Source organism: Polyodon spathula, chromosome 44, assembly GCF_017654505.1.
Source record: "Polyodon spathula isolate WHYD16114869_AA chromosome 44, ASM1765450v1, whole genome shotgun sequence".
Classification (NCBI taxonomy): Eukaryota; Metazoa; Chordata; class Actinopteri; order Acipenseriformes; family Polyodontidae; genus Polyodon; species Polyodon spathula.
The window spans coordinates 1,853,365-1,874,686 of NC_054577.1; the positions used below are offsets into that span (position 1 = coordinate 1,853,365).

Genomic DNA, 21,322 nt, shown 5'->3' on the forward strand with positions numbered 1-21,322 from the left:
GACATCTGGGGGGGGGGGGGATTGGGGATTGCGATTTCAAAAATCGAGGTCGAGAGAGAAGAGGCTTGTTAAACTTTGAAGAACACTGCCTCTGTTGTCCGCTAGGTGGCGCTCTTGAGTTCCCAAAAAGGAGTCTCGGTTTACAGACAACTCAGATTGATCGTATCGGACACTTTCGCGACAGGAAAGTTTGGATCGATATTGTTTTTTTCTCCTGGTTGCTAGAACCCCCCTTTGGAAAGGGGACCTTCTCCATCAGGGACAAAAAAAGATGTTAGTCCCTGTTTTACAATGTGACAATGGAAGCTGTTTAAAAAATTTATATATATATATAATATATATATATATATATATATATATATATATATATATATATATATAATATATATATAATATGTTTATACACGGTCCAAAAAGTACAAGTGTTCAAACAAATTCACTGTTACCAAACAAAAAGGCTAGACTTTCTACTGAAAAATATTATATAATGGAAAAAAGAAAGACTTCTGATTTTTTTTTTTTTTGTTCCTTGGTTTTGAGCTGCCCTTTGGACAAATGTTGTAAATGTGCAAAAAAATAATAATTTAGATATATACAGAAGAGAGATTGAGAGAAAACGAGGGATTCTCAATCTCGGCAAAACCTTTTTTTTTTTTCGCTTTAACAAACATTTGAGGAAAAAAAAACTACAAAGAATAAGGAATATATATCAAAACACTGTACACATATATACAAAAGAAGCTGGCAGTTCTGAAATATTTTTGTTGGATTTTTTTGACGGGGAGAAAATGCCCTCTCCTTTACCTAAGAGGATTGGCATTAACAAAACTTTTGATTTTTAAGGGTTTCCCGAACCCCGCCCCGCCCCCCCCCCCCCCCCCACACACAAAACCCCCGTTTTCAGTATGTGAACACAAGACATAATTGTGAGGGAGCCCTTTTCGACGCTACATTTTGGATAAACTTTCTTCTCCTGGTTTGAGAAATTCATCTTTCTTGTGCAAAGAAAAATAAACTTACAAAGTCTCTTCACCGATGGGGGTGGGGTAGAGATTGTCGCCTCTTCGCTGAGGTTTTTCAAAACCTGTCATGAAGGAAATTCTGTAATTTTTATGAATGTCAAAGGAGGCCTTTTAAATGCTGGACAAAAGTCGGGTAGAGATCAACCTGGTGGGGGACGAGAGAGAGACACTGAACTCGGGAGAGGATTCCGATCCATCGCGGGGAAGGAATTGAACGCTGACCTCTTCTGGTTCGTTGGGAAGCGGGGTTACTGTTTGATTCTCTAGAGAAAGGAAAGATAAATGAGATTTTTTTTTTCCAGAAAAGAGGCCGCGTCTTTTTTAAGGATTTAGAACCAATAAAATGAAAACACGGTAGGTTGCAGGAAACTTTACTGTACTTTTTATTATTTATTTTTATCACAGCGGTGGTGGGATTGTGAATTGAGTTTAAATGCCTGAGATTAATCTTTGTTGTCTTTGTCTGTACAAGGTGCCCCCCTGGTATTTCTGTTGGTTAATAGTCCAGCTGAGCTCTCAATTAACTTGACACTTCATTGAACTAATAATGCGCTTAATTAGAGCTTTCTAATTGTCCTAATTTTTTTTTATTTTAAAGTTGCCATTGTGTGGTTCACTTTGAAATCTACCAACTGTTTTAAAAGCTGGAAAAAAAAAGCATCTAATTGATCAATGATTAGTTCAATTAAGGGTTTGATTAAGTCATTGAAGTCAGTTGGAATGAAAACCAGCAGCGGGGGGGGGGGGGGGGGGATGCTCCTCCCCCACCCCCAGGACCAGGGTTTAGGAAACGTTGCTTTAAGGGACACGTGCAGAAAAATATATAAATAAATAAAACCGATGCACACTTTGTTTCTGGTGCAAGTTCGCGAAACCCAGTTTGAAATGTGCTGACAGGCTGTTGCATAGCAGTTATACCCATTCCGGGTTTTACAACCAGCTTGATTAGCCCCAGTGTTTAAACCAGGAATGGATCAAACTGCTCTCCAATGGGAGTCTTATTTCCATCGCTGCTGTTTCTAATGCGTGTATAGATAGATAGATATGTGTGGTGTTTTTCCTGACCTGCGTGTGTTTTCAATTGCAGCAGTCCCACACAGAGCTTCAATGACAAGAAGGCGCCGTGAATTCGCATCGTATCTTCAAACCCGCAAGCAAGAGGACTTCGCGACCCTCACAGCAGCAACAAAAGAAAGCAGAGTGGGGCGGAACCCAACACGGGGGTGGCAGGAACTTTTCTCCTCACTCTGTAGGGTTTCTTTAGTTTTAAATATATGCAAGGATTTTGTTTTTTATTTTTTTGCGACCCTCCTCCTTTTCCCTGGTTTAAAGGCACGAAAGGTTTTTATTTTTAATTTTTGAAGTTCTTTAGCAAGGCAGCTTTTCATTGTGGATTATTTCACCATCCTTTTTTTTTTTTTTTGAGATGCTGATGCAGACTTGAATACCAGAGGCACAAGCTGATAATGAAGCCGAGCTCCTGCCTGGCTGCTTTCGTACATTCGGTGTGCTAACTGTGCTTCAGCCTGCCTGCATGGTTTCAAAAGCAACGGGACTGTAAATCCATAGTGAAAGTTTTCAATGTAAATAATGTATTAATTCCTTCACATGCCTTAACTGTACAAATACGACATGCGGTGCAAAATTCTCTCTTTTTGGAACAATGAGACAGATCGTACTGTGTTTTTTTCAGAGAGGTGACGGGAGAACAAACAGTAACCAGCAGAATATGTTTGATGTACCTGGGTTTGAGAACGTCTGCATCTCCTCTCACCTCTCATAAGAACCCACATCCAGCATCTGCAGTTCAGTGAAAAGTATAGATATATTTTAATTCCCCAGCGCCTGTATGTAGCCCAACAGCAGTCTAATCAGACTGTTGCATGGTCTCTGCCCAGAACTGGCAACTTGCTCTTTGAAGACAAAACCAGGAACGGCAGTTTGATTTGTACCTCCAGGATTATTGCTGGGGTGGGGTGGTGCGTTATCAGAAAATTGACAAATTGTTATTTTTCTCTGTTGTGATTGCTACCAACATCCTGCAAGTGACCACTGCGGTTTATTCTGTTTCTGCTTTTTTTAAGATATATAAAATATATATATATATATATATATCATTAATATAATAGATATATAATATATATATAATAATATTCTCACCCCAACCCCACCACGCCAGTATATAACCTCAACCGGGTGGACGTGACGGTCGCTGTAAGAGTTGACCACACTGTCTCGAATACTAGACCTGGCTTTGGTACAGCACCACGCATTTGCGGATAGCTCAGCTACTGCGAGAGGGGGGGCCTGCTGTCCGTCCGCGCTGGTGCCCTGCCTCCGACCGCGCTGGTGCCCTGCCTCCGACCGCAGGGGTTCTCTTGTGAAAAGGTGGGAGTCGAACGTGGATTCTGGAGATTGCAGCAGAGGGAGGGAGTTTTAGTGATTCTGTTTTCCTAAGAGGGGTTGGAATACTTTCCACTCAGTTTTAAAAAATGTTGACACCCCCCCCCCCAAGCCTCTTATAAAATAATGCTCACTTTCTTTTTGCAATGAGGTGCATGGTGCAGGGTTTGAAATGTCCCGACAGGCTTCTTTCAGACTGTCAGTTTCCTCCTCTCATGTGATACTCGAGTTGCTCTGAAATGTATTTTTAGAACGAGAAACAGTTTGAAACACAGGCAGTGCTCCGTTTTCTTTATAGTTGGGGTGGGGGAGGTCATCTGAAATGTCTGTTGGGTTCTGTATTGAATGTGAAATTGAAATATATAAGTTGGAATTTGTGTGTTTTGTCCACGTTTTATTGTGTGCAGCTTTTAAGGACATCCAAAAGACTGTTTACATCAGTGCTATTTTTAAACCCAAACCCAAGCACAGCAACTCTGCAAAAGCATAAAGTTGAGGGAACACGAAGCCACTTTGCAGCTGGAACAGACTGGGTTTGAGGCCACAATGTGATACAGCAAATCTCTAACTAGGTCTCCTGGGGTCTCCTGGAACCTGCTGGTGTTCAAGCTAACAATTGCAGAATCCTGAAGCATAATAAAGCAGCCTGATATATTTTAATGTTTTTTGAGAGTTAAACTAAAAAATTATTAAAACAATTACCCTCACAGCTGTGAATTTTAAGCCGCAAATAGGTTTGGTTTTAGCCAGGCTTTAGTGCTGTGCCAGATTTCTCTGCTCACTCAAGTCTGTTAAGTTCGTGACGCCAGTTCAGGCTGCTAACAATAGCGCTGTAATAAAAGCTCTGCTGCTGAAGCGAAGTTGTGACCTTTTAGTTAAAGGACACGCCAGCATTGGAGACAGCTAGCACTGGCTATTCTCCATCTGCTGTGTGTGAGAGCGTGGGGGAGAAACCTTTTGGCAAACAGTGTTTGGTTTTTTCTGTTGAGGATTGTAGAGTCCACTGCAGTGCAACACACAGAGAGATAGGAGCGATTTCTCTTTGGCTGAGAGCCGAACTAATGCTGTATTTTAACACAATATAACAATTTATAACTTTCTGTTGTAACATGTAATGCAGGGGCGTCCAGTCCCGGTTCTTGGGGGGGGGGGGGGGGGGGGGGGCATTCATCCACTCCAGGTTTGTTTCAAAAGTCGTTCCCAGCCCCGGTCCTGGGGGACCCCCTCGTGTCAGATGGTTTCATTCCAGACTTGGCAGGGGGTCCCCAGGACTGGGTGACGTGAGATTGTGATCGAGTTCTGGGTAGATGGAGGCTTGGTTCGGTTTAACGATTCAGAACAGGGTTTGGAACAAGGAGCAGGAGGGCTGACTTCGGCCACCGCTTCGCTTTTAGCGATTAGAGGGACCGCGGCCCACAGTGTTATCGCACACACCAAGAATAGCCCACTCAGTCTAAATGCGTCTTTTTGTTTTATTGGGGTGAAGTATTATTTGAAATGAGGTTGTTTGTTTTGTCTCGTTAGATTTTATTACTTTCAACAAGGAGTCTTTATTGGATCAGAATTGACAGTGAGGTGCGGTGGAGTAGAGAATTAAGAGCCTGTCATTAGCCAGTGATTTGCATTTGCTTTGAGACTCTAGCCTTTTCCTTTTCTGCCTTGCTTATTTCCAAAGCTAACTATTCAGTGAGGAGTCTTTTCAGAAGTGTGAGTGTGGGGGGAGTGTTGGTGTTTTTTTTTGTTTGTTTTTTTCTTTTTTTGGCAATCTCAGCACACCCAGCAGGAATTGGAGCAAACACAAACAAACAAACAAACAAACAAACACACATACTAGGACGTTCAAATGAGAAACCAGGAATAGCTGTACAGTACAGTGTTGTCCTGGTTGATTTAAGGGTTGGTGTGTTCTACTGTATTGTAGCGTTTTCTATTTATTTATTTTTGTATACATTTCCCAGATCCCTCTGCTGATTTAATACAAACCCTAACCCTTGTGGTATTAAAGGAATTACAGTACAGTCTTGCGATTTGTACAATTCTCTGCCTATTCCGCTGTGTTGATACCTGGGGTTTGGGTGCTTTGTACTGGGGAGTCTGATCCCACCGTGTTCCACCTTTTCACAACCCCCCCACACGCTGCCCAGGTCTGTCTCAGCTTTGCGAATGCTTTAAGAGATTACGTGAACAATATGCGAAGAAACTGTGTAAATACGTTGCCTTTTTTTTTTTTTTTTTTTTTTGACTAGAATAAAAAACAAAAAAAAAACAAATGGACGTTAAATTTGAATCCCAAAAAATAACATTGTGGAATTTTTTTTTTCTTTTCCACTTGTTTGAGCTGCGGTGCACTATTATTTCTCACCACAAGATGGCTCTAGTTTTCATGAAACAGGCTGACTATTTTAAAGTATTGGACCTCCACTTTGAACACGCCATACACGCACTACACTGTATATTTGTGTGTGTGTCATATATGTGTGTGTGTGTGTGTCTCTCTCTCTCCCATATGTATATTTCTCATGATGTTTGGGGGTTTAAATAGAAAGGAATGGGAGATTATAACAAACGCTGACCTAACAAACACTGGAACGTTTGGGAAGCAGGCTCTTTTGAGCAAAAACATATAATCTCACACACATGCAAACTGAGGCTATGCCCATCACCTCTATCCAGTATGTGTCAGTGAGGCCTGGGCTATGGAGCAGGTCACAGACACTGTTTCCTGATTGGATGAGAAGCAGCAGGGAAGTGGTCTGGCTGCACTGCCAGGCTCCTGTCAAATTAAAAAGGAAAGAGAATGGAATATGATCTATTGTTATTAGTATTAATGAGTTATTCAGCTGAGGCTTGTATCCAAAGCGACTCACAGAGACTAGGGGGGTGAACTCTGCATCATCAACAACTGCTGCTGCTGCTGCAGAGTCTCTTCCAATAGGACCTCGTTTGTTTTACATCTGAAGGACGGAGCACAAGGAGGGTCAGTGACTCGCTCAGGGTCACACACACACACACACACAGAGGGAGTCAGTATTTTAGGATTTCTCTCTAATGTGTGTGTGTGTGTGTGTGTGTGTGTATATATATATCATTGTTACATCCTTTGCTAGAATTATTCACTATTTTGCATACATCCTTACCATAGTATATTTTTTAAAATGTGATCATTTATATATATGAGAGAGACCCTGATATTGATGAGATCCAGCCCTCTGAAATGCCTTTATAATATACAGCGCTAGACCCTGATATTGATGTGATCCAGCCCTCTGAAATGCCTTTATAATATACAGCGCTAGACCCTGATATTGATGAGATCCAGCCCTCTGAAATGTCTTTATAATATACAGCGCTAGACCCTGATATTGATGAGATCCAGCCCTCTGAAATGTCTATCAGTCGGAAATGACATCCCTTTAAGTGATATGGATAGTGATATTGGAGTAGAAACATCGCACCTCCACTGGAATTTGGATTATGTCTCAGGTGAATTTCCTCATGGTGGTTTCTCCCAGTTTGGCCAGTTCCCCCCTTCCCACAGTTCCCAGTGTTAAACCATGTTAAAAGCAGAAGAGACCAACGACAGCTTTTTTGAAACATATCTGACACGGTGAAGGAAACAAGCTCAGGCCCCGGGCGACCGTCCTCGGCCTCAGAACAGACACTTCCCTCTCGCTGCACTTTATCTGAGAATAATATTTGTATTTAAATACACTCTGCGATACACAAAAAGACTGTACATCATAATTTAACCTGGGTAAAGATAGCTCGTCTGCAATTGAGGACAACATATATATGGCTCTTTGAGCTAAAATATACATATATATATATATATATATAGAGAGAGAGAGATATGAAATCAGTTTCTCATGAACTTTTTAGGATATTAGGCAACATCAGTCAATATTTAAACTGGCTGCGTTGTTATCTGCAGAAAGTTCACACTGTGTTTCCACAGCCGAGTCGTTGACAGGGCTACGTGCTTGCCTGGGCCACATCAATGCTGACTCTTCTCTTCCAACGCCTTCTCCAAATAGAGGTGCCGGAACTCACCCCCCCCCAGCCCCAAACGTCACTGGCAGGCTGCCCGTTCCTTCATCTCCGAGCTGAAACTGTGCTTGCCCCATGTCTGCACTGTCCACTGCGGTCAGATCCCTCCATCAGCTTCTCTCTGACCGGCACGCCTCTGCGGCGCTCAGCAGCAGTTTGACCTTCCCTCGTAAGAAGTTTGTGTGAACGCGCAAGAGCTCTTCGATGCTTCGGACGGCGAAGGTTTTCCTGGGCCGAGATTCTGAAGAGCTGACCTCCTGCAAAATGATTAAAAGAAACGTTTTAAGAAGCAATCAACCAGCCAGGAACCAGCGCTCCCCTGACTGTGTGACTAACCCCTGCCAACCACACGACCGTGCCTTTACCAGGGGAGACCCTCGGGGACCCCTGCGCTCCCCTGACTGTGTGACTCCCCCCCTGCACACCACGCGGCCGTGCCTTTACCAGGGGAGACCCTCGGGGGACCCCCAATGGTAAATATCACGAAGCTGTCGATGACAGCGGTTGATGTGCATGACCTGCGCAATCTCTCTGATCTCTGTGCTGATATGACAGCAGAGTTGTCTGCTGTCCTGCATGTTTGCACTGGGCGCCGTGTCTGTGTTTGTGCTTGTTAATGAGCAACGGCACTGAAGAGGCAGAGGACAGGGGTGGACTTTGCATGCTTGGAAAAACTCCCACCACCATCCTTCCGGCCGGGAAAAACTCAGGTGTCGGACTTTTTGACTTTTTGTGACTTTTTATAAAGCAGCCAGCTTAACCCCATGCTTAATGGAAAGCAGCCAGCTGAGACGCAGCGCGTGCAGAGAAGAGAAGGGGGGAAGCCTTTAAAATATGAAAAGTGAGTTGAAAAAGATGTCTCTCTCTGGCTAGCGTGCGTGTTTCATGGGTTACTCTTTCTAGGGATATCTCTCTGGCTAGTGTCTGTGTTTCATGGCTTAATCTTTCTAAGGATATCTCTGGCTAGTGTGTGTGTGTGTGTGTGTGTGTTACTGTTTCATAGGGATATCTCTCTTTCTAGGGATATCTCTCTCTGGCTAGTGTCATGTGTTTCATGGCTTAATCTTTCTAAGGATATCTCTGGCTAGTGTGTGTGTGTGTGTGTGTGTGCGTGTTTCATGGGTTACTCTTTCTAGGGATATCTCTCTGGCTAGTGTCTGTGTTTCATGGCTTAATCTTTCTAAGGATATCTCTGGCTAGTGTGTGTGTGTGTGTGTGTGTGTGCGTGTTTCATGGGTTACTCTTTCTAGGGATATCTCTCTCTGGCTAGTGTCATGTGTTTCATGGCTTAATCTTTCTAAGGATATCTCTGTAGTGTGTGTGTGTGTGTGTGTGTGCGTGTTTCATGGGTTACTCTTTCTAGGGATATCTCTCTCTGGCTAGTGTCATGTGTTTCATGGCTTAATCTTTCTAAGGATATCTCTGGCTAGTGTGTGTGTGTGTGTGTGTGTGTGTGTGCGTGTTTCATGGGTTACTCTTTCTAGGGATATCTCTCTCTGGCTAGTGTCATGTGTTTCATGGCTTAATCTTTCTAAGGATATCTCTGGCTAGTGTGTGTGTGTGTGTGTGCGTGTTTCATGGGTTACTCTTTCTAGGGATATCTCTCTCCGGCTTGTTTCCCACTGAGAGGAAAGCTTATCGTAAACTAACTACAACTCTGTGGACCAATAAAAACAAGAAGCTCATGACAGCATCCTGCCTGGTGCGAGACGCAGCCTTCCCATGACCCCCCGGTGCCTCGAGTACGTGAGGGACAGCAGGACTGCCTTTGTGCAAACATTTGCAGACGGCACCTAGAGAGAAGGCATAGTTCACAAGCATGGGCCTTGTGCCTCTTCCTGCAATGCAGAAAGCCAGGAACACGGGGGGGCAGGGGGGGGGGGGGGGTGGTCAGGAGATCGGGGTGGCTTTTCTGTGACAGGGAGGGTCACAGGGCTGACACTGAGTGATCGTGCAACCCAAGAAGAGGAGCTTTTAGAAGTTTTTTCTAAAAATCGTTTGATTATGTGGAAATGTATTGCATAATTCCAACTGGGGGAAATCAAGGGGAAATGTAGATTGCGAGAGAAAAGAGAAAGATTGCGATTATCAGAGAAAAACTTATGATCAAAATATATCGCAAAGAAAAAGTCTACCGGAAGCCATAACAGCAGTACAGTAGCATTTCATGTTAGATTTCAAAATGTCACATTTGTCAGTTTTCCGTTCTACGGAAAGCTACAAAGCTCTGGTGTGTAATTCAATATGTTAACATTATACCATCAGGTTTCACTAGACAAGACAAGACAAGACTGCAGCATAAAGAACTACAGCTCCCAGCATCCCACACCACTGCTGCCAGTGCATGCTGGGAGCTGTAGTCATAGCCAGCAGAAAGGGTTCATACTACAAGCTTTCTGATATAAACGCTGGTACTGGAACCCTGGAGCGTCTGCGTGTCTGGGGCTTGGCTAGTTTCCCCTGAAGCAGGGTCAGTCAGGCACCCCGCTGACTCACCTGCATGTTCAGGCTCTTCAGGATCTGGGCTATACTTCGCAGGTTGCTGTGGGCCGTCTCTAAATGCTGCCGCGTGGCTCTGCTGGTGGCGTGGCTGTGAGCGGCCAGCATCGCCTGGCTCAACAGAGAGAGCCCTGCTTGAACCTCCTCCTCTTTCACTCTGCTCTGTGGAAGAACAAGACGTGCAGAGACTGTTTTAAACTGTTAAACAACCCCCCCACTCCACCCCCGAGCTAACTCAAAAGCCCAGAATCTTTTTTATTTTTTAATGCAGTGTTTTGGAGATCCTGCCGCATAGGACGCATTGTAAAGCACAGAGAGGTGTGGTAAAGCATAGGGAAGCATTGTAAAGCACAGAGAGGTCTGGTAAAGCATAGGGAAGCATTGTAAAGCACAGAGAGGTCTGGTAAAGCATAGGGAAGCATTGTAAAGCACAGAGAGGTCTGGTAAAGCATAGGGAAGCATTGTAAAGCACAGAGAGGTCTGGTAAAGCATAGGGAAGCATTGTAAAGCACAGAGAGGTCTGGTAAAGCATAGGGAAGCATTGTAAAGCACAGAGAGGTCTGGTAAAGCATAGGGAAGCATTGTAAAGCACAGAGAGGTCTGGTAAAGCACAGGGAAGCATTGTAAAGCACAGAGAGGTCTGGTAAAGCATAGGGAAGCATTGTAAAGCACAGAGAGGTCTGGTAAAGCACAGGGAAGCATTGTAAAGCACAGAGAGGTCTGGTAAAGCATAGGGAAGCATTGTAAAGCACAGAGAGGTCTGGTAAAGCATAGGGAAGCATTGTAAAGCACAGAGAGGTCTGGTAAAGCATAGGGAAGCATTGTAAAGCACAGAGAGGTCTGGTAAAGCATAGGGAAGCATTGTAAAGCACAGAGAGGTCTGACAAAACTTACGTCTTCCGCATCCCAGTCCATGAAGTTTATATTCGTAACGGGAAGCTGGAGATCTTCCGGTAAAACACACGCTTCTTTTCTCTCACTGTACAGTACACTCAACTTCTCTTTCTGTCGGGGGGGGGGGGGGGGGGGGGGTGGAGAAAGCGATGCTGTTTTGTAGTGTCATGATTACACGTAATGTAATAAAGTAATAAAAGATTGAAATGATGACTCGACGCTAAATTACTCAAAAATACGCAAAACAGGATGGACCTACCACTGCGCTCTCGGCGTCTCTCGCCTCCTTGACAAACCTGTCCATCACTCGGGGGTCACAGACAGGGCGCAGAGGGACCCCCTTCGCCGGTTTGGTGTAACCCGTTATCACAAACAGTAATGCAAAAAGTCCTGCAGGGTTACAAGCACAAGAAAGAGAGAGCCAAGTTTAAAGCTGTATTTTTTTTTCCCCCCTCGGGCTTTCTGGGCGGTTTGTCTTCTGGGTCGGTGCCTGGTCACTGGCTGAAAACCAGCATGTCAATCAACAGGGGAAGCAGCTGATTGGCTGTGGACAGGGAGGAAGAAGCCAGTGAGACGGCGTGGGGATGGTTTCACTTGGGAAGTGCAAGACGGTCTAAAAGTGTGAAGTGCAAAAGGAGATTTCTCTATTATTATTATACACGGCATCCCAGTTCATATTCTAGCAGTGTTATTATTATACACGGCATCCCAGTTCATATTCTAGCAGTGTTATTATTATACACGGCATCCCAGTTCATATTCTAGCAGTGTTATTATTATACACAGCATCCCAGTTCATATTGTATTCTAGCAGTGTTATTATTATACACGGCATCCCAGTTCATATTCTAGCAGTGTTATTATTATACACGGCATCCCAGTTCATATTCTAGCAGTGTTATTATTATACACGCATCCCAGTTCATATTCCAGTGTTATTATTATACACGGCATCCCATTCATATTCTAGCAGTGTTATTATTATACACAGCATCCCAGTTCATATTCTAGCAGTGTTATTATTATACACGGCATCCCAGTTCATATTCTAGCAGTGTTATTATTATACACGGCATCCCAGTTCATATTCTAGCAGTGTTATTATTATACACAGCATCCCAGTTCATATTCTAGCAGTGTTATTATTATACACAGCATCCCAGTTCATATTCTAGCAGTGTTATTATTATACACAGCATCCCAGTTCATATTCTAGCAGTGTTATTATTATACACGGCATCCCAGTTCATATTCTAGCAGTGTTATTATTATACACAGCATCCCAGTTCATATTCTAGCAGTGTTATTATTATACACGGCATCCCAGTTCATATTCTAGCAGTGTTATTATTATACACGGCATCCCAGTTCATATTCTAGCAGTGTTATTATTATACACAGCATCCCAGTTCATATTCTAGCAGTGTTATTATTATACACAGCATCCCAGTTCATATTCTAGCAGTGTTATTATTATACACGGCATCCCAGTTCATATTCTAGCAGTGTTATTATTATACACAGCATCCCAGTTCATATTCTAGCAGTGTTATTATTATACACAGCATCCCAGTTCATATTCTAGCAGTGTTATTATTATACACAGCATCCCAGTTCATATTCTAGCAGTGTTATTATTATACACAGCATCCCAGTTCATATTCTAGCAGTGTTATTATTATACACAGCATCCCAGTTCATATTCTAGCAGTGTTATTATTATACACAGCATCCCAGTTCATATTCTAGCAGTGTTATTATTATACACGGCATCCCAGTTCATATTCTAGCAGTGTTATTATTATACACAGCATCCCAGTTCATATTCTAGCAGTGTTATTATTATACACAGCATCCCAGTTCATATTCTAGCAGTGTTATTATTATACACAGCATCCCAGTTCATATTCTAGCAGTGTTATTATTATACACAGCATCCCAGTTCATATTCTAGCAGTGTTATTATTATACACAGCATCCCAGTTCATATTCTAGCAGTGTTATTATTATACACAGCATCCCAGTTCATATTCTAGCAGTGTTATTATGTTATTATATACACAGCATCCCAGTTCATATTCTAGCAGTGTTATTATTATACACAGCATCCCAGTTCATATTCTAGCAGTGTTATTATTATACACAGCATCCCAGTTCATATTCTAGCAGTGTTATTATTATACACAGCATCCCAGTTCATATTCTAGCAGTGTTATTATTATACACAGCATCCCAGTTCATATTCTAGCAGTGTTATTATTATACACGGCATCCCAGTTCATATTCTAGCAGTGTTATTATTATACACGGCATCCCAGTATTTCTAGCAGTGTTATTATACACGGCATCCCAGTTCATATTCTAGCAGTGTTATTATTATACACAGCATCCCAGTTCATATTCTAGCAGTGTTATTATAATACACAACATCCCAGTTCATATTCTAGCAGTGTTATTATTATACACAGCATCCCAGTTCATATTCTAGCAGTGTTATTATTATACACAGCATCCCAGTTCATATTCTAGCAGTGTTATTATTATACACAGCATCCCAGTTCATATTCTAGCAGTGTTATTATTATACACAGCATCCCAGTTCATATTCTAGCAGTGTTATTATTATACACAGCATCCCAGTTCATATTCTAGCAGTGTTATTATTATACACAGCATCCCAGTTCATATTCTAGCAGTGTTATTATTATACACGGCATCCCAGTTCATATTCTAGCAGTGTTATTATAATACACAACATCCCAGTTCATATTCTAGCAGTGTTATTATTATACACAGCATCCCAGTTCATATTCTAGCAGTGTTATTATAATACACAGCATCCCAGTTCATATTCTAGCAGTGTTATTATTATACACAGCATCCCAGTTCATATTCTAGCAGTGTTATTATTATACACAGCATCCCAGTTCATATTCTAGCAGTGTTATTATTATACACGGCATCCCAGTTCATATTCTAGCAGTGTTATTATTATACACGGCATCCCAGTTCATATTCTAGCAGTGTTATTATTATACACGGCATCCCAGTTCATATTCTAGCAGTGTTATTATTATACACAGCATCCCAGTTCATATTCTAGCAGTGTTATTATTATACACAGCATCCCAGTTCATATTCTAGCAGTGTTATTATTATACACAGCATCCCAGTTCATATTCTAGCAGTGTTATTATTATACACAGCATCCCAGTTCATATTCTAGCAGTGTTATTATTATACACAGCATCCCAGTTCATATTCTAGCAGTGTTATTATTATACACAGCATCCCAGTTCATATTCTAGCAGTGTTATTATTATACACAGCATCCCAGTTCATATTCTAGCAGTGTTATTATTATACACAGCATCCCAGTTCATATTCTAGCAGTGTTATTATTATACACGGCATCCCAGTTCATATTCTAGCAGTGTTATTATTATACACAGCATCCCAGTTCATATTCTAGCAGTGTTATTATTATACACGGCATCCCAGTTCATATTCTAGCAGTGTTATTATTATACACAGCATCCCAGTTCATATTCTAGCAGTGTTATTATTATACACAGCATCCCAGTTCATATTCTAGCAGTGTTATTATTATACACAGCATCCCAGTTCATATTCTAGCAGTGTTATTATTATACACAACATCCCAGTTCATATTCTAGCAGTGTTATTATTATACACAGCATCCCAGTTCATATTCTAGCAGTGTTATTATTATACACAGCATCCCAGTTCATATTCTAGCAGTGTTATTATTATACACAGCATCCCAGTTCATATTCTAGCAGTGTTATTATAATACACAACATCCCAGTTCATATTCTAGCAGTGTTATTATTATACACAGCATCCCAGTTCACATTCTAGCAGTGTTATTATAATACACAACATCCCAGTTCATATTCTAGCAGTGTTATTATTATACACAGCATCCCAGTTCATATTCTAGCAGTGTTATTATTATACACAGCATCCCAGTTCATATTCTAGCAGTGTTATTATTATACACAGCATCCCAGTTCATATTCTAGCAGTGTTATTATTATACACAGCATCCCAGTTCATATTCTAGCAGTGTTATTATTATACACAGCATCCCAGTTCATATTCTAGCAGTGTTATTATAATACACAACATCCCAGTTCATATTCTAGCAGTGTTATTATTATACACGGCATCCCAGTTCATATTCTAGCAGTGTTATTATTATACACAGCATCCCAGTTCATATTCTAGCAGTGTTATTATTATACACAGCATCCCAGTTCATATTCTAGCAGTGTTATTATTATACACGGCATCCCAGTTCATATTCTAGCAGTGTTATTATTATACACAGCATCCCAGTTCATATTCTAGCAGTGTTATTATTATACACAGCATCCCAGTTCATATTCTAGCAGTGTTATTATTATACACGGCATCCCAGTTCATATTCTAGCAGTGTTATTATTATACACAGCATCCCAGTTCATATTCTAGCAGTGTTATTATTATACACGGCATCCCAGTTCATATTCTAGCAGTGTTATTATTATACACAGCATCCCAGTTCATATTCTAGCAGTGTTATTATTATACACAGCATCCCAGTTCATATTCTAGCAGTGTTATTATTATACACAGCATCCCAGTTCATATTCTAGCAGTGTTATTATTATACACGGCATCCCAGTTCATATTCTAGCAGTGTTATTATTATACACAGCATCCCAGTTCATATTCTAGCAGTGTTATTATTATACACGGCATCCCAGTTCATATTCTAGCAGTGTTATTATTATACACGGCATCCCAGTTCATATTCTAGCAGTGTTATTATTATACACAGCATCCCAGTTCATATTCTAGCAGTGTTATTATTATACACAGCATCCCAGTTCATATTCTAGCAGTGTTATTATTATACACAGCATCCCAGTTCATATTCTAGCAGTGTTATTATTATACACAGCATCCCAGTTCATATTCTAGCAGTGTTATTATTATACACGGCATCCCAGTTCATATTCTAGCAGTGTTATTATTATACACAGCATCCCAGTTCATATTCTAGCAGTGTTATTATTATACACGGCATCCCAGTTCATATTCTAGCAGTGTTATTATTATACACGGCATCCCAGTTCATATTCTAGCAGTGTTATTATTATACACGGCATCCCAGTTCATATTCTAGCAGTGTTATTATTATACACGGCATCCCAGTTCATATTCTAGCAGTGTTATTATTATACACGGCATCCCAGTTCATATTCTAGCAGTGTTATTATTATACACGGCATCCCAGTTCATATTGTATTCTAGCAGTGTTATTATTATACACGGCATCCCAGTTCATATTCTAGCAGTGTTATTATTATACACGGCATCCCAGTTCATATTCTAGCAGTGTTATTATTATACACAGCATCCCAGTTCATATTCTAGCAGTGTTATTATTATACACGGCATCCCAGTTCATATTCTAGCAGTGTTATTATTATACACGGCATCCCAGTTCATATTCTAGCAGTGTTATTATTATACACGGCATCCCAGTTCATATTCTAGCAGTGTTATTATTATACACGGCATCCCAGTTCATATTCTAGCAGTGTTATTATTATACACGGCATCCCAGTTCATATTCTAGCAGTGTTATTATTATACACGGCATCCCAGTTCATATTCTAGCAGTGTTATTATTATACACGGCATCCCAGTTCATATTCTAGCAGTGTTATTATTATACACGGCATCCCAGTTCATATTCTAGCAGTGTTATTATTATACACGGCATCCCAGTTCATATTCTAGCAGTGTTATTATTATACACAGCATCCCAGTTCATATTCTAGCAGTGTTATTATTATACACAGCATCCCAGTTCATATTCTAGCAGTGTTATTATTATACACAACATCCCAGTTCATATTCTAGCAGTGTTATTATTATACACAGCATCCCAGTTCATATTCTAGCAGTGTTATTATTATACACGGCATCCCAGTTCATATTCTAGCAGTGTTATTATTATACACGGCATCCCAGTTCATATTCTAGCAGTGTTATTATTATACACGGCATCCCAGTTCATATTCTAGCAGTGTTATTATTATACACGGCATCCCAGTTCATATTCTAGCAGTGTTATTATTATACACGGCATCCCAGTTCATATTCTAGCAGTGTTATTATTCTACACGGCATCCCAGTTCATATTCTAGCAGTGTTATTATTATACACGGCATCCCAGTTCATATTCTAGCAGTGTTATTATTCTACACGGCATCCCAGTTCATATTCTAGCAGTGTTATTATTATACACGGCATCCCAGTTCATATTCTAGCAGTGTTATTATTATACACGGCATCCCAGTTCATATTCTAGCAGTGTTATTATTATACACAGCATCCCAGTTCATATTCTAGCAGTGTTATTATTATACACGGCATCCCAGTTCATATTCTAGCAGTGTTATTATTATACACGGCATCCCAGTTCATATTCTAGCAGTGTTATTATTCTACACGGCATCCCAGTTCATATTCTAGCAGTGTTATTATTATACACAGCATCCCAGTTCATATTCTAGCAGTGTTATTATTATACACGGCATCCCAGTTCATATTCTAGCAGTGTTATTATTATACACGGCATCCCAGTTCATATTCTAGCAGTGTTATTATTATACACGGCATCCCAGTTCATATTCTAGCAGTGTTATTATTATACACGGCATCCCAGTTCATATTCTAGCAGTGTTATTATTATACACGGCATCCCAGTTCATATTCTAGCAGTGTTATTATTATACACGGCATCCCAGTTCATATTCTAGCAGTGTTATTATTATACACGGCATCCCAGTTCATATTCTAGCAGTGTTATTATATACACAGCATCCCAGTTCATATTCTAGCAGTGTTATTATTATACACGGCATCCCAGTTCATATTCTAGCAGTGTTATTATTATACACGGCATCCCAGTTCATATTCTAGCAGTGTTATTATTATACACGGCATCCCAGTTCATATTCTAGCAGTGTTATTATTATACACAGCATCCCAGTTCATATTCTAGCAGTGTTATTATTATACACGGCATCCCAGTTCATATTCTAGCAGTGTTATTATTATACACAGCATCCCAGTTCATATTCTAGCAGTGTTATTATTATACACGGCATCCCAGTTCATATTCTAGCAGTGTTATTATTATACACGGCATCCCAGTTCATATTCTAGCAGTGTTATTATAATACACAACATCCCAGTTCATATTCTAGCAGTGTTATTATTATACACAGGCATCCCAGTTCATATTCTAGCAGTGTTATTATTATACACGGCATCCCAGTTCATATTCTAGCAGTGTTATTATTATACACGGCATCCCAGTTCATATTCTAGCAGTGTTATTATTATACACGGCATCCCAGTTCATATTCTAGCAGTGTTATTATTATACACGGCATCCCAGTTCATATTCTAGCAGTGTTATTATTCTACACGGCATCCCAGTTCATATTCTAGCAGTGTTATTATTATACACAGCATCCCAGTTCATATTCTAGCAGTGTTATTATTATACACAGCATCCCAGTTCATATTCTAGCAGTGTTATTATTCTACACGGCATCCCAGTTCATATTCTAGCAGTGTTATTATTATACACGGCATCCCAGTTCATATTCTAGCAGTGTTATTATTATACACGGCATCCCAGTTCATATTCTAGCAGTGTTATTATTTGCACTGAGTGTAAACTACACTGTGTTTCAATATGAAGCTTGCATTGTAACTCTGCGCTGCCCTAACATTACAGTGCAAAGTGCTGAGTAACTCTGGGCTAGAGGTCACTGTCCTGTCCGCTGCCAGAATCTGCAGCACGAAGCAGCTTCCCTCCGGGGTGTATGAAGCAAGCCCCTTGCCCGCTTCACACAGCAGCGGCGTGATCACGTTTAAAACCAGCGAGCCAAAAAAAAAAAAAACACAGGAACCGTGTGAAAATCTCGCCCGCTCCCAAAATCAAAGGGGGGGCCACGCTGGGCTGGAGATCGCCTGGTCTGCACCGCTCGCTCGCATTTTCTGCAAACTCACGCCGCTGACAGCGGCATCCCCGGAGCATGAGACAGCATTGTATTCTGAGAACGGGGGAACTCCGTTGAGAAGCGTGGCTTGATTTTCAGACCGTGTTCTTCGTCGCTTCACGTGTATATATTGCAAAAAAAGCTAACTATAGATACGTAACGTGTACTATAAGATAACGCTTCCTGCGCCATTAACTGAATGACGAATGCGTTCCGTTCCGACCTGAAGATGCTGTTGACACGCTGCTGTTCTGGAACCCTTTGTAGTGATCGGGTTCTAGAGACACGCCTCGTACTTCTATAGCTTGCCAATGCTTCCCTGTGCTTTACCAGACCTCTCTGTGCTTTACAATGCTTCCCTATGCTTTACCACACCTCTCTGTGCTTTACAATGCTTCCCTATGCTTTACCAGACCTCTCTGTGCTTTACAATGCTTCCCTATGCTTTACCACTCCTCTCTGTGCTTTACAATGCTTCCCTATGCTTTACCAGACCTCTCTGTGCTTTACAATGCTTCCCTATGCTTTACCACACCTCTCTGTGCTTTACAATGCTTCCCTATGCTTTACCAGACCTCTCTGTGCTTTACAATGCTTCCCTATGCTTTACCAGACCTCTCTGTGCTTTACAATGCTTCCCTGTGCTTTACCAGACCTCTCTGTGCTTTACAATGCTTCCCTGTGCTTTACCAGACCTCTCTGTGCTTTACAATGCTTCCCTATGCTTTACCAGACCTCTCTGTGCTTTACAATGCTTCCCTATGCTTTACCAGACCTCTCTGTGCTTTACAATGCTTCCCTATGCTTTACCAGACCTCTCTGTGCTTTACAATGCTTCCCTATGCTTTACCAGACCTCTCTGTGCTTTACAATGCTTCCCTATGCTTTACCAGACCTCTCTGTGCTTTACAATGCTTCCCTATGCTTTACCAGACCTCTCTGTGCTTTACAATGCTTCCCTATGCTTTACCACACCTCTCTGTGCTTTACAATGCTTCCCTATGCTTTACCACACCTCTCTGTGCTTTACAATGCTTCCCTATGCTTTACCAGACCTCTCTGTGCTTTACAATGCTTCCCTATGCTTTACCAGACCTCTCTGTGCTTTACAATGCTTCCCTATGCTTTACCAGACCTCTCTGTGCTTTACAATGCTTCCCTATGCTTTACCACACCTCTCTGTGCTTTACAATGCTTCCCTATGCTTTACCACACCTCTCTGTGCTTTACAATGCTTCCCTATGCTTCACCACACCTCTCTGTGCTTTACAATGCTTCCCTATGCTTTACCAGACCTCTCTGTGCTTTACAATGCTTCCCTATGCTTTACCAGACCGCTCTGTGCTTTACATTGCTTCACTATGCTTCACCACACCTCTCTGTGCTTTACAATGCTTCACCATGCTTTCACTGTGCGTTATGAAGTACCTTTACTATGTTGAACTGTTATATCGGAATAAGTGGCGTATTTCTCAAAGATCAAAAACGATAGCTACGCATTCGCATTCTACGAACGAGGTGCCGAGTGTTCCATGCGTGTGCCATGGCTTGGCCAAGCATATATATATATAGGCTTGCACAGAGCCCAGCGACAAGGGAGCGAGTCTCTATGCGCTTCGGGCACGAATCTTTAAATGTTTACAAACGTTAAACCCGTTTCTGTCTGCACTCTATGGAGCTAGAGAAGGTGCCCTGTCATAACATCGAAGAAATAAAAACAAAGCAAAACACACGCATGCATTATAAAACAGATAGGAACTATAGACATGTGAGAACAATCGCTACTTACTGGATATTCTCATCTCGTCATAGTTTTTTACAGCGTCCTTGCTAGATCGTCCATGGAAGCAGCAGTTTCCCATTTGTGGATCAGTGCATGTGTAGAAAAAAATAAAATAATATTTTGCAACTATTAAAAATGAAAAGATTTTTTTTTTTTTTTGCAGGACCAAAAAAAAAAAAAAAAAAAAATTCAGATTTTAATTTTTTTTCTTCAGAATACTATGTAGGAATGTATCTCTCCCAGAAGACGCGCGTTGCAACGAGGCAGCTGGAGTTTTCCGACTTGTGTTTGTCTTTGTTTGTCTTAGTCTTGCATGGCAGCCTGCTACCAGTAAACATTAAACAGCTAGAAAAAAAAAAAAGATAGAGACAGGAAAAGCACAAGGTGAAATTTATAGGTAATGTTTTACTGGCTCGCCTTCTCAACGCGAGTACAGATTCCTGGACCGGTATAGCTCGCTCACATGTCTCCCTCTCTCTATCTCTCTCTCTCTGAAAACGCACGCGTTGAGTTTCTGACCTTAAATAAGTGAGTGAGTTGCGTTTTGTCAGGGTTAGGAGCGGAACGGGGGGGTGGGACCC

The 21,322-nt window shown here is 41.3% G+C and overlaps 1 protein-coding gene across 1 annotated transcript; it reads right to left on the reverse strand.

Annotated features, from left to right (window-relative positions):
- Positions 1-7,111: 7,111 nt before the first annotated feature.
- Positions 7,112-20,894, reverse strand: LOC121305654 (erythropoietin-like). Its single transcript, XM_041237349.1, has 5 exons — positions 20,748-20,894; positions 11,107-11,255; positions 10,866-10,976; positions 9,969-10,133; positions 7,112-7,729 (listed from the first exon to the last, which is right to left on the reverse strand). The coding sequence occupies exons 1-5, from the start codon at positions 20,818-20,820 to the stop codon at positions 7,583-7,585; spliced, it is 645 nt and encodes a 214-aa protein (XP_041093283.1). The 5' UTR covers positions 20,821-20,894; the 3' UTR covers positions 7,112-7,582.
- Positions 20,895-21,322: the final 428 nt, after the last annotated feature.